Source organism: Dama dama, chromosome 10 (assembly GCF_033118175.1).
Source record: "Dama dama isolate Ldn47 chromosome 10, ASM3311817v1, whole genome shotgun sequence".
Classification (NCBI taxonomy): Eukaryota; Metazoa; Chordata; class Mammalia; order Artiodactyla; family Cervidae; genus Dama; species Dama dama.
The window spans coordinates 2,066,498-2,079,567 of record NC_083690.1 but is presented as its reverse complement, the minus strand read 5'-3'; the positions used below and the strand labels follow the sequence as shown (position 1 = coordinate 2,079,567).

General features: G+C 65.9%; 2 protein-coding genes across 2 annotated transcripts; one reads left to right on the top strand and one right to left on the bottom strand.

The window, feature by feature from the left end:
* Nucleotides 1-81: 81 nt before the first annotated feature.
* Nucleotides 82-2,528, bottom strand: ARHGDIG (Rho GDP dissociation inhibitor gamma). Its single transcript, XM_061153899.1, has 6 exons — nucleotides 2,423-2,528; nucleotides 1,179-1,358; nucleotides 1,025-1,108; nucleotides 710-786; nucleotides 566-629; nucleotides 82-479 (listed from the first exon to the last, which is right to left on the bottom strand). Exons 1-6 carry the CDS (start codon nucleotides 2,493-2,495, stop codon nucleotides 280-282), a joined length of 678 nt encoding a protein of 225 aa, XP_061009882.1. The 5' UTR covers nucleotides 2,496-2,528; the 3' UTR covers nucleotides 82-279.
* A 2,337-nt stretch (nucleotides 2,529-4,865) lies between these two features.
* On the top strand, nucleotides 4,866-12,435 carry RGS11 (regulator of G protein signaling 11). The gene is made up of 17 exons (XM_061153898.1): nucleotides 4,866-4,936; nucleotides 5,310-5,406; nucleotides 5,481-5,531; nucleotides 5,638-5,744; nucleotides 6,325-6,376; nucleotides 6,491-6,549; nucleotides 6,709-6,785; nucleotides 6,905-6,986; nucleotides 8,035-8,103; nucleotides 8,892-8,921; nucleotides 8,996-9,057; nucleotides 9,164-9,277; nucleotides 9,393-9,508; nucleotides 9,612-9,699; nucleotides 9,778-9,916; nucleotides 11,623-11,705; nucleotides 11,778-12,435. Exons 1-17 carry the CDS (start codon nucleotides 4,874-4,876, stop codon nucleotides 11,884-11,886), a joined length of 1,398 nt encoding a protein of 465 aa, XP_061009881.1. The 5' UTR covers nucleotides 4,866-4,873; the 3' UTR covers nucleotides 11,887-12,435.
* Nucleotides 12,436-13,070: the final 635 nt, after the last annotated feature.

Below are 13,070 nucleotides of genomic sequence, written 5' to 3'. Positions count from 1 at the left end.
CAGCGGCCGCCACGTGGCACCCAGGCCTGGTCGCGGGAGAGATAAGGCCGGGAGCCCCCCCGCCTGGGGAGGGAGGCAGACAGGCGACACCACGGGCACCGACACAGAGCGACATTTAATAGGACCGTTCAGGGCACAGTGCCAGGCCTGGGGGGGCATCCCGGGACAGGACGGAGGGTGGGGTTGTGGTCACTGAGGGGCCGGGGAACGCTCAGGGCTCCCTTGCAGCAGCTGACAGAGGCGGGGAGGCCAGTGGGAAGAGGCCCCGGGGCGGGGCGCTCAGCGCTCCCAGTCCTGGCAGACGTGGAGGCCCCACTCCCAGGACAGGTGGGCGGTCCTGTCATCATCGGTGAAGAAGGACGTGACCACGTAGGCGCCCCGCACCAGCGCGCCTCGGGGCGCCTCCTCCACCGGAGTCACGAACTCGTACTCCTGGGCGCTCGGGCCGTAACTGCCCACCATGTAGACGGCTTTGTCCACTGCGGGGGAACGAGCGCACTGGGGACTGCCCTCTGCCCTCCCCCCGAGCCCCCCCCCCCCCGTGCCCCCAGCACCCTGCCCTCACCTCGCAAGCCGTGGCGGTAGGTGTGATGCAGACACTTCAGCCCACTGACGATCTCCTTGTTGACCTGAGGGACAGACAGTGTTAACGGGAACTTCTGGGGCTGGGCCTGGGGCTGGCTGGTGTCCCCCATGACAGCTCCCTCACCTTGAAGGTAATCTTCACTTTGTAATCAACACCCTCCTTCAGGACAAACACCTGGTTTTTCAGCGCAGCCAACTCCCCTGTTAGGGAAAGTGCAGCTAAGCGTGAACTGCTGTGAGGATGAAACCCTGAGCCTGGAGCCCCCATGGGGGGGCCTGTATCTGTGGGCTCTGCAGTCTGAGGACTTGGAATTGGGTCCTAAGAGGTCCACGGCGATGAGCCCAGGTCTCTACCCCAAAGATCAGTTCATATTTTGCAGAGGTTACCTGTGAGGTCCCTGCCTGGGGCTTGGGGTCGCGCCCCTCATCTGGGAGTTACCTGTGAGGTCCATGATGATGGGCCCCGGGGCCTGCTCAGATATCAGTGTCAGCCTGGTCACCTGAACGTTGGGCAGGCTTGGATCTGAAGAGAAACCGGGAGTGTACAGGTGCCCCTGCCCCGCCCTTCCCCCAGGCCCAGGGCGCGGGCATACCCACGGCAGGCGGCACGGGCCCCAGCAGTGCCCGCTTGTACTTGACCAGACTCTCGTCGTCCGGGTCCAGCTGCTGGATCTCCAGGAGGCTCTTCTTCCCCGGGGCCCGGTACTCGGGCACGGCCTCGTCCAGCGCCTCTTCCGGTGGCAGCTGGCCCCCCTCTTTGTCGGTCAGAAGGACTGGGGTTTGGGGAGGCCGTGTGAGCAGCTGCTGCCAGCTGACCCTGGCCTTTGCTGGAGTCTGCCATATGGCCAGCTGGACCTCCCACCGCCCAAAGGAGGGAACTGAAGAGGCAGCCTGTGAGGGCTCTGGGAGCGGGGTGGGCAGGAAGACGCAGGCCAGCACCCACACCCAGCCTCTTCAGGAGGGGCCTGGCTAGTGCAGGAGGCTCCCAGAGATGAGACAAGGGACCCCTGGAGGCACCAGCTGCCTTCCCCTGGCCCGACCCTTCGTGCAGAGCCCCTCCCTGACTCTGAGGCCAAAGGTGAGGAGAGGGAAGGGCCCAGATGGGGAGCAGCCCCGGGGCCGGGGTCCACACTGCAGAGTGGTGACCACTGAGATCTCTGGAGCAGAGGCTGCACCCCGACGCCCTGCAGGGCCCCCGGGCCCCATTCCCACAATGCTCTGGGACAGCTCTGGGTCCCTGCCACACTGCCCCGAGCTGGCTTCCCTGAATGCCTCCCCATGGCCCAGGGGTTCCCCCACACGATGCTCCTGAAGAGTAGGGGTGGTTCTCTCCAAACGCCTCTGCTTATGTTCTGAGGCCACTGCCCCAGGTGCCTCCAGACCCCTTCAGCTGAGCCCCGTCCCTGGGCCTTAACGGGGGTCACTCCCAGCCCTTCGCACAGTCCCAGGAGCCTGCTCCCATGGTGCCCTGGGGCCGGGTCTCTGAGTCCCTGCCCACTGCGCCCCGGTCCTTGTGGGCTCCTCAACCTCCCCAAGGGGCAGGAGCCCCACCCAAGGGAGAGCGGACCTCAGGGGTAGGTTCCCGCGGGGAGAGGGACCCCCTGTGGTCCTGGCTTCACAAGCAGACCCGCCCCCTCTTGGCCCCTTGCCCCATGACTGTCTAGCCTGGGAGAAGCCCCCCACCCTCTCCAGAGCGCGGCGGGGGGACCGCGCCGCAAGGTCCCCACGAGCGCCCCCAAAGTTTCCGAGGGGGAGAAGCCAGTTTGCCTGGGGCTGAGCGCCCCCGCCCAGAGCCCCCCGCCCACGTGGCCGCCCTGGCCCCAGCCGGGCCGCTCACCTCGGGCGCACAGCGCCAGCCGGAGCAGTTCCAGCAGCTGCGCCCCCAGCTCGCACGCGTCCAGGCCCAGCATGGTGGCCCGCGGCCCGGCCCCGCCGCCGAGCCGCCGAGGAGCCGCCGCCCGCCCCGCCGCCGCCGCCCGGCTCGGCGCTCAGCCCCGGCGCGACTGCGGTGAGCTCATCCCGGCCGGGAGCGCCCCCCGCGCCCAGCGCCGCGCCCGCGCCGCGCGCCCCCAGCCGCTCCGCGGACCCCGCGCAGCCCCGCAGAGACGCGCTTGTCGCCCGCTCGGCGCCGGCACCCGGTCGTCCCCGCCGCGGGCGCACCCGGACCCCGCACGGCCGCCGCGGACACAGACGCACACGGCCGTGGTCACGGTCCCAGCCTTCCGCCCCGCCTGCACCCCGCTCTGGCCATCAGGGCGGCCCCACCCCCACGGTGCCGCCGGGAGTCTGGGGAGTCTCTGGGGAAGCCCTCTGGGCGGGGCGGGTGGAGCCCAGGGCGCCGATGGGAGCAGGTGCGTCCCCCCCACAAGTCCCCAGGCTCTTGTTACCTGCCGGCAGCGCAGGCCGCACCTGGGCCCCCCCACCACACACACACCCTCTGGAGCTTCCTTCTGGGCAGAGGGGACCCCTAGAGTGTGCCCAGCCTCAGGGGGGTGGGGGGTCCTGTGCACCCCAGAGGTTCACCGGCGTCAGCGCAGACGGGCCAGCGTCCAGACACAGGGTCGGGGTCCCTCACACAGTGAGGCACCCACCCGCGATGCGAGTGTTTACTGAGCCGGCTATGCGAGGGCGGCTTGGGTGGAGGGGCCTTTGTGCTCAGGAAGCCCCTGTCCTTGGCGGGGGGGAAGAAAAGGGACTGATTCAAAACAGGATGGGGAGGTGGAGAGCTGAGAGGAGACACAGAAGGGGTCTCTGGTCTCGATGCTTAAACAGAGTTTGCAGCAGGCAGATGGGGGGGTCAGCAGGGTGGGGGCGGGGTGAGCTGGACCGAAGGCTGGGGCTGTACGTCAGCGTGGGGGGGGGGAGCAGAACACCAGCTGGAGTCCCCCTGCTTCCTTACACCCCTGAATCCCCCCGCCCCATTTCTGAGGACACCCAAGGCTCAGATCTGCCCTTGCCCAAAGGAGCCTCTGTCTTCGGAGGAGGCCCACAGGCCGTGGCGGTGGGGTCACGCGGGCTGGGCGGGGACCCTACTCCCTGGAGCCCACCTGCCCACAATCTCTCTGAGGCAGGATCTCCCCAGCCCCTCCAGGGTCACATCCCACCCACCTCCCCCACCACCAGGGCCCAGGAGGCCACTCGTCCCCAGACCGGGGACAGCTCTGGCCTCTGGTGGCTTTCAGCCTCTCTGGAAGAGGACAGCTAGGTAGGCCTGTGGTCAGCCTGATCTGACCTGTGTGAGTGGGGCTGGGTGGGTGGGTTTCACTAGGATCTAGGGGAGAGTGATGCCTGGAGGGGTAGGAGCCCCCTCCAGGCCCCTCCCCAGCGCATCCTGGACCTGATTTCACCAGCAGTAGAAATGGATTCAGATCGCCATGACTGAGGCTTCTGGCCAAAGGCCAATGCCAACATCCTGCCCCACCCCCCAGCACCTAAAAAACAGAAATAGACCTGTCTGCACACTTTAGAAAGGCCCCAGCAAAGGGGTGTGGGAAGCCAAGATGCTGGAGGAGGGAGAGAAATGGCCAGGCTGGGCCCTCAGCCCAGAGAATGCCCACGAATCTCAGGAGCAGGTGCTGAGATCCCTCTGCAGCAAAGGCCCCTCCCACAGTCTCCCACAGCCTCAGGGTAACCTGGGTGGGGTCTCTGCTCTCCAAAGGTCCCCTCAGGCCCCTGTGCAGTTGAGGGGAAGGATGCTACCTTCAGTCTTCCTCAAGCCTCAAGGACCCCCTCCTGCACACCTTCGCAGCAGTGTCCCCCCAACCCAGGAGCACCTCAGGGGTCAGGCACAGGATCACAACTGCAGGGACTCTCGCCTCGGGCTGTTCGACCCCTCACCCAGACCCCACAGCCCCCCACGGCTGACCACTGCAGCACCCAGCAGGTATGGAGGAGGGGTCCCCCACCGAGGCCACCTTCCCCCACGTCTCCTCTCCGGAGACCCTCCTCTCCCAGAGTCCTCTCCCATTTCTGCGGCCCAGCCTTTCTCGGAGTCCTCGCCCATCTCTGAACCTCCCCCACCCGCGCGTCCCAGCTGAGCCCGGTTCTCTGATCCCCCACGTTGCCCGGGTGGGGCCAAGCCCCCCTCGAAGCTCCAGGCAAGTCCCCACAGACATCGGTTTCTCGTGTCGTGAGGGGAGCCTGTCGTGAGGCGGATGCTCTGACGCCCGCGCGACCCCCAGCCACAGACCTCGAGGCCGCTGCGGGCGAACAGGCGGGCGGGGCGGGGCGGCGGTCGGAGCGGGGCGGGGCGCGCGGACACCCTCGCCGCGCCCGGCCTGCCTTTGCCATGGCCGCCGGCCCCGCGCCCCTCGGCGGGCAGCCCCCCGCGCAGAGGCCGCATCTGAGCAAGGTGGGTGCAGAGGTCCCTCCCGCTCCCCGATTTCCCGGCACGCGAGGCCGGGAGGGGCCGGAGAGCAGTGAGTGCGGGTGCGCGCGAGTGTGGCCGCTACGCGAGCGCGCGAGTGTGGCCGCGGGTCAGGGGCGATGGCCCTGTGCGAGCGGGGTGGGGCGACGGAGACCCTGGGGCTGGGGTCGCCCCTCGCCCGCCACCCAGCCCCCCAACGTCCCCGCGCTTCCGCGCTCCGCCGCGGCCTGAAATCGCACCATCAGTGCGCGTTAATCTCCAGGCACACTGATCCGGCGCGTCCCGGCCGGTTCCTGGGAATCGGGATCTGGGGGTGGGGCAGGCCAGCCGCCGTAGACCCTCAACCTCCTCCGAGCAGATGGAGAGGATGGTCGTGACCATGCAGGACCCCGACCAGGGCGTGACGATGCGGAGCCAGCGCCTGCTCGTCACCGTCATCCCGCACGCGGTGAACGGTGAGGCCGCTGCGGGCGGGGGCGGGTGGAGGGGCCCGCCGAGGCCTCGGCTCACCCCGGCCTCTGTCGCGCAGGCAGCGACATCGTGGAGTGGCTGATCCAGAAGTACTCCATCGCGGAGGACGGTAAGGGGCCGCCGGTGCTCTTCCTGCGGCCCCCGCGGCCCTGGGGTCGGGCGGGGCCAAGCCCGCTGGCTCCTCCCGACCCTGAGACCACCGCCTGACTTCCCAGAGGCCCTGCACCTGGGCAGCCTCCTCGTGCAGCACGGCTACCTCTACCCGCTGCGCGAACCCCGCCGCCTAGAGCTCCGGCCGGATGAGACGCCCTATAGATTCCAGGTCAGCCTAGACTGGGAACAGGTGGGGTGCCGCGGTGGCAGCACCCCCCACCCCAGTGGGGGACTCCAGGGAGGGGCGGGGCTGTGGCTGGAGCAGGACCCCCTGCCTGGTGATCCGCTGGCCACTCTCCAAAAGGCCTGGACTGGAAGTGTCCCCGTGACAGAAAGGCCAGGTCAAGGGGAGGAACCTTTAGTAGGGCCCCCTAAGGGGTAGTCCCTGCAGAGGACCCCGCTAGCTCACCCGGGTCCTGAGGCCTCCACCACCGCCAGGGCCCTGAAGAATGCAGCACTGCATCTTAGTGTGTGTCCTCAGTCATGATGGGGCCCCCCTCCTGGCCACACCAGGGACCCCGGCAGGGCTTGCCCTCAGTCCCAGCCCCCAGCACTGCAACTGCATCAGGGTCCTGGGCAGGAAGCCCGGAGTCAGGGAATGGCAGGTGGTCAGCTGAGCCTGGGGGTGGTCAGCAGATGACCCCAGCCGGCCCAGTCTGTTCCCCAGGGAGCTGAGAGGATGGGGACAAACTCTCAGGGTGGGGAAGGCCCAGAAAGTCCCAGAAACCTTTGTTCCTGCTCCTTGCCAGACGCCCTATTTCTGGACGAGCACCCTGTGGCCAGCCGCCGAGCTGGACTATGGTGAGTGAGGAGGGGTGGGCCAGCCCGGGTGAAGCCTCGGGCTGATGGCCTCGGGTGTGAGGCTGCAGGGGAGGGGAGCCGACGCTCCTCTGCAGCCCGTGCCTGCCCTTCCAGCCATCTACCTGGCCAAGAAGAACATCCGAAAGCAGGGCGCCCTGGTGGACCATGAGAAGGTGGGCATCCTTCCCTCCGCAGGCTGAACTCAGCCTGGGGATGCCAGTCCCCGCGTGAGGCCCTGGAGCACACGAGGTGACTCAAGGGGAGGTGGGTGTCTGCGCTCCAGAACTGGGCGCAGGAGGGAGGGTCCCACTGGAGACCTTGACCCTGGCCAGGAGCACTACCACCAGCTGCACAGGAAGATCAACCATGCGTGGGACCTGGTGATGATGCAGGCCCGGGAGCAGCTGCGGTGAGGCCCGCCCGCTTGCCCCGCACCCTCCCGTGCGGGACTGTCCAGGCCTTGGCCTGAGGGTGGGGCTGCTGGCGTGGACACAGTGTCCCTCCAACTTCGCCCACCCCCCCCCCCAGGGCAGCTAAGCAGCGCAGGAAGGGGGACCGGTTGGTGATTGCATGCCAGGAGCAGACGTACTGGCTGGTGAACAGGCCCCCGGTGAGCCCCTGGGGGAGGTTCTTGCACAGCCGTGGGGTCCTGCCTCACGTGCTCACTGGCAGGACCTCCTTTCTGACCCCTGGGAAGGACGTGCTTTTAGGGGTTCTGTCAGGTGACAGGAAGTTCTCTTTCTGTGGTTCGTCACAACTCAGAGGTCACAAGGCCTGGCCTGAGCCGCCCCTGCCCACCTGCTTCTCTCTGGGTCTAAGGAATCTGACCGAGGACAACTGAAGGCCCTGGGGGGGGTGAGGGGGCACCCGAGGCCCTTGGGGGGAGGGGCAAGTGGGCACACCTTAGGCCCTTGGGGGTAGGGGTGGGGTCACCTGAAGGCTCTGGGGGGCGGGTGGGGGCCAGGCTTCGCTGCAGCATGAGGGGCTGAGGTTGCAGGCCGGAGGCTCCCGGGGTGCTGGCCTGGGGCCTGGAAGGTGGGTTGAGGTCCCACTGGAGAGCCCGGTGGCCATCAGCTGTGCGGCAGTGCCAGCCGACCACAGTAGGTACGCTGGGGGATATCCCTGCAGGCGCAGGCACCGGGGGCGTGATTACCGGTCAGGTGTGGCTGCTGTCTCCAGGGAGATGGTGGCCCCTAACCCTCCACCTGGGGGTCCCAGGCTCAGGGCGCAGAGGTGGCGCGGGCATGGCTGAGGGCCACGAGGGCTCCTGAGACGATCGGGCAGCCGCCTCGTCCCGTGGGGTGGGCACCCATGGGGGCGGGGTGGCAGGACCCCACAGGTTCAGCAGGGCCACCCGGGGTTCCGGTCTGAGCAGCCCAGAGCCTGGGGTGAGCTTGGCCATGGCGAGGAAGGACGAGGGGCCTGGGACAGATCGTGGGCTTCACCGGAGGAGCTGAGTGAGGGCTGGAGAGGAGACAGGATGGGCTGGGCAGGCAGGGTGCCCTGGGAGCAGGTGGGCAAGCGGGAGACAGGGCCCAGGCTCCTCTGAGCACGTTTCCTCGGCGGGGGGGACATGTTGGAGCTTCTGTGTCAGGGGTCAGGAGGGTCTCCGCAGTCCACCCGAGGTGTGCCCCCCCCACTTCTTCTTGTCTCTGCAGCCGGGGGCCCCCAGCGTGCTGGAGCAGGGACCAGGGCGGGGCCCCTGCATGGCCGGGCGAATGCTGAAGGTGAGGACCCTGGGGGCACGCCCCTGCCCCCAACCCCACCCCATGTGCCCCCACCTCCGCCGCCCCCTCACTGCAGGGGCCTGCTGTGGACTGCCCGCCCACCTGTCCGTCAGACAGCCCCGGTCACTTCAGCTGTTCTGCTCTGCTCCTTGCCTTACTGCCCCCACCCCAGCCCCCTGCTAACTCGTTCTCTCTTGCCTCCCACCTGCTGCCCTGGGTGCAAGTGAGTACAGCGGGCCCTATGGTGGGGGGGCTTCCCCCAACCAGGGCAGCATCAGGGTCTGCAGGGCCTTGGGGGGCTGGGCAGGGCTGGGGGCCCAAGGGACCCGGCAGAAGGAACCACGCTCTCCAGAGCATGACTAGACCAGGACACATGGCTGAACTTGGTCACTGTTGAGTCCTCAGTCAGAGCCCATGACACTGGCAACAGGGGAGGTTCTTCTGGTCTTCCTGACTTAAGAATCATACTTTGTGGTCACGGTTTTATCACTTCCATCAGAGTCAGCTGAGAGGGAAGGTCGGCATCACAGGTGTCCTGGGGGTGCCGTGCCTCTCCCCTCTCCGTGGTATGTTTAAGTAGGAAGTGGTGACAGTTGAGGTACCTCAGGCAGCTCTGAGCATCCAAGGGCTTGGTCAACACCCAGAACCTCCAGACTCGGGGCCCCAGGGAGCTTCCTGAAAAGTCAGACCTTGCAATAGAGACAGGGGCTCTGAGGGGCAGGGAAGGGGTGGGACATCAGGCCCCAGAGGGGCCTGCCTTCTAACTGCAGCCCACCGGCCCCTTGCAGACCAAGACCGTGGATTTCTACAGGCGGGAGGTAGGTGGGGGGAGGAGAGGGCGGGGAGCTGGCAGCCCCCAGGCCCGGCCCCCCTCACAGGCCTCCTGTCCTAGGTCGAGTGCTTGCGCAGGGCACTGGGCCGAGCCCGCGTGAAGTCCTCCACCTGCCTCGAGGCGTGAGTGGGATGGGGGTGGCGGCTGGCACCCCAGGCCCAGACCCTTCCCCTGCGCCCTGGTCCCCACAGTCCCCCTGCAGCGGCCCTGGCACCGCCCCACCCCCAGGTACCTGAAGTTTAGCAGCCAGCATGGGCCACACGACCCCATCATGTCGGGGTGCCTGCCCAGCAACCCCTGGGTCACAGATGATGATGCCTACTGGGCCATGAATGCACCCAGGTGAGCAGGTGGGCCAGGGGTGCAGATGTGCCCACCCAGGGCGGGGACCCGGGCCTGGCCTCTGTGGCACAGCTCCTCACAGGCCTCCCAGATTGATCTACCTGCCCTCCACCAGCGTGGCCATGCCCACCAGGCTCCGCGTGGAGCAGTGGGCCTTCAGCTTCCGGGAGCTCCTGGAAGACCCCGTGGGACGGGCCCACTTCATGGACTTTCTCGGGAAAGAGTTCAGTGGTGAGACGCCCCCACCCTGCTGCCTGCCCGACCCCACCGCCCCGCCCCGACCCCAGGTGCCCAGCAGCCTGTGGTGGGCCTGACTTGGTGCCTGGACTCCCAGCCGAGAACCTCAGCTTCTGGGAGGCCTGTGAGGAGCTGCGCCACGGAGGCCAGGCCCGGGTCCCCGCCCTGGTGGACGCAGTGTACCAGTGAGTGCTGCGGGCTGGGGTGGGGGCTGTGGGCAGCCCCGCGGGCCTGACCCGCCAGGCTCCCCGCCCCGCGCACAGGCAGTTCCTGGCCCCCGGCGCCGCCCGCTGGGTCAACATCGACAGCCGGACGATGGAGCAGACGCTGGCGGGCCTGAGCCAGCCCCACCGCCACGTGCTGGACGACGCCCAGCGGCACATCTACCTGCTGATGAAGAAGGTGGGTGTCCCCATCCCCTCGGGAGCTGGGGTCAGGCTGCAGCCCAGGCCTGTCCAGACTCGCCACCCCTCCCACCTACTGCCCCCCTAGACTTAAAAGCCATTTCCAGACTCCCTGTCTGTAGGCGTTGCAGGATGTTCCCCTCAAGGACATGCCCACCTCTTTTCTTTCAGTGTGGCCACAGAGGCCAGCATCACACCTCAAATACCAACGGTATTGTTTATTTGCTTTTTTTGTATTTTTAAAATATTTTTTATTTTTATTTATTTATTTGACTGCAGCGGGTCTTAGCTACAGTAAGCAGGATCTCCAGTTGTGGCACATGGGATCTGAAATTTATTTTTATTTTTCACTGTGCTGGGTCTTTATTGCTGCTGCACAGGTGGTGGCTGCGTGTTCTCCACTCAGGAGGGGTGCAGGGCCAGCCGTCTCTTCTCGTGGAGAAGCCCCACCTTGCCAGCGCCCCCCTACCCCGGCCTCACACACCTCACACAGCCTCACACAGCCTCACCCACCACTGCCTCCTCTCTGCGTTGCTGGCCCAGCAGTGCCGATCGCAGAGGAGAGACAGGACGGAGAGGTGGACTTGGCTCCTCCTCTACCACTTTTCAGAATAGGCAGTTGGAGCCCTGGTATCTGCTGAGGGCAGTTGATGGTGTCGGGATGTTTTTGATGCCATTGTCCATTCACATTTTCACCATATGGGATGGGTTTTGGCCCCCTCATCTCACAGGTGGTGCAGAAACCCCCTCTCGGCTGGCTGCTCTCAAGTCCTGTGATGTGTCTGAAACCTGTGGTGCTTCCTTCCTTTCTACGGGGCCATCCTGCCCCAGAGCCAGCAGTTCCCTGAGGCCTCAGTCTTCCCCCTGTAGTGGCGTTCTGAAGCCTTGACCTGCAAACCAGACTGGTCTGTAGCATCAGGGGTAGTCATGGTTACCAGGCCTTCCGGTGGATAGAATCGGTTTGTTTTAAGTAAAACACCAGGAGTTCGTACTGAAGCTTCTAATTTGGAATCACGATTATAGCGTTCCCTTAACCTCTTTCTCCTCACTCCCCTTCTGAAAATCTGGGTTCTCAGTGGTACCGTTATAATCACTCAACTTTTCCTCTAGAGTCACTCAGTAGCTGAACCGAGGATCACGGCACTACCACTCAAAGTCACTGAAAGTGCTTACTGTTTTTTTTCTTGGTCCTTTGGCTGTAGCTCCTCAGATGCTTGCTTATGTGTGGTCAGGGTGATGTTGCCCACTTGACACCCAGATTCACCTGTCCCTGCTTCACTTTCAGTGTTTAAATCACTTATTTATTTTATAATCATGTGAAACATCCGCACTGCTTCAGAATCTAACCTACAAAGCAAAGTACCTTCCACTGAATCTTGTTTATATCCCTGTTCCACCACCTGAAGTTAACAATGTAAATACGTATTTTTCTTTTTGAAACATAAGCAGCTGGGTTCATAGGTTCCTGTCCCTTTTTGCTGAATCCTGTGTCATCCTGGCCCACACCCTCACCCTCTCTGCAGGTCCCAGAGAACCAGGGACACCGGGTCCCTGTGGCCGGAGGTTCCTGCCCCGATGGGGGCCGGTCTTCCTGAGTCTGAGCTGGTCTGGGGGGGCCTGTCTGAGGCCCAGCCCCAGGCGAGCCTGGCCGTACTGGCTGAGCAGGAGCAGGAAGGGCTCAGGGCGGGGTGCTGTCTCTCACAGGACTCCTATCCGCGCTTCTTGAAGTCAGACTTGTACAGAGACCTGCTGGCGGAGGCTGTGGTGCCCCTGGAGACCAAGCGGCGGTGAGCCAGGTGGTGCCTGGGGCAGCGGGCGGGGACCAGGGGCCAAGCGCTCAGGCCCCTTCTCGCCCACAGGGTGTTCCCGTTCTCGCGGAAGCCCCGGCACTCCAGCCCCAGCCCTGCTCTTCTTCCTGCCTCCACCTCCGGGGAGCCTGTGGGTGGGGATGGTGATGGGGAGACCTAGGGGGCCCTGGGGGAGGGGGCACCATCTGGCCCTCGTCAGCTGCTCTCTCCTGGGGCCCTGGCAGCTGCTGAGACCCGCCGTGCAGGCGTCCCTGCAGGCCCTGAGTGCCTGGCCTTGCAGCAGCATCCTGTTCCCTTGTCACACCCTCCCTGGGCGGGGGCTGATTCCCAGGGCAGGGGTGCCCTGCGCTGAGAGGAGATGGTAGCTCCCGGCGTCCTGGCGCCCACCGGGCCAGAGACTCTGGGCGCAGTCAGGTGGTCGCCAGCAGGGGGCGCCAGCCTGCAGGGGGACCTGCCCTCCCGCTGGGCCGCGGCCTCCCTGCCTCCAGAGCTTCTCCCCACTGGCTCCAGCTTCTCCAGCTTCGCTGCTCCTTTGACAGCCGGGCCTGGTTCACGGCCAGGGCGGCAGAGCTTTTGGGGAAAGACACCCGGGCCCCCACCAGGAGGGCCCCCCAGCTGCTCCTTGGAGGGGCAGTGCCACCGCCCTCAGGGCGGCCCACACCCTCCCGCCTCCGGCACAGAAATAAAGGCCTCTGGGCCCTCACTCTGAGCCCGCGCTGCTCTGGTCCCAGTGGTGGCGCCTGTGCACGTGGCGTGGAGGCGGCGAGCGCTGGTGAGGGAGGAAGTGAGCAGTGGGCGGTTTGGGTGTCAAGAGGCTGTGGGTTCAGCGTCCCGTATGCGGAGGCCACAGGCCTTGGGTAGAGCTCAGGCTGCAGGGAGACCTGGCGAGAACCTTGTGCTCTGGAGGCACACAGATGCCCGAGTTCTCTGGGGGGGTGGGTGGTGCTGAGCCCAGGTCTCCAGGGCCAGCTGTGTCTGAAGACAGTCCTGTGGGGAGCACAATGCCGGCCGGCCACAGCTCCCGGGAGCCCAGTGGCCACGGGCACAGCAGCTTCACTCACAGGACCGGTGCACGGGGGAGGCTGTCTCTGGGCCCTGACCCCTGGCCGCCAGCACACTGTCCTGAGGCCTGCAGGCTGCTCGCTGCCCAGGGCAGGCTCCTCTCTCTGCGGTGTGGGCCCTGCTCTGGGCTTCTCACAGGGACAAGGCATGCACCCCTTCAACTCCAGCCTCGTTGCCACGTCCGAGGCTTTTGCAAGAAGCAGCAGAGGTGGTTCTGGAAGCAGGCTCGTCGTGTAAGTGCTTTTAGTAAATCCCTATAGGATTCCCCACAACAGCCCCATC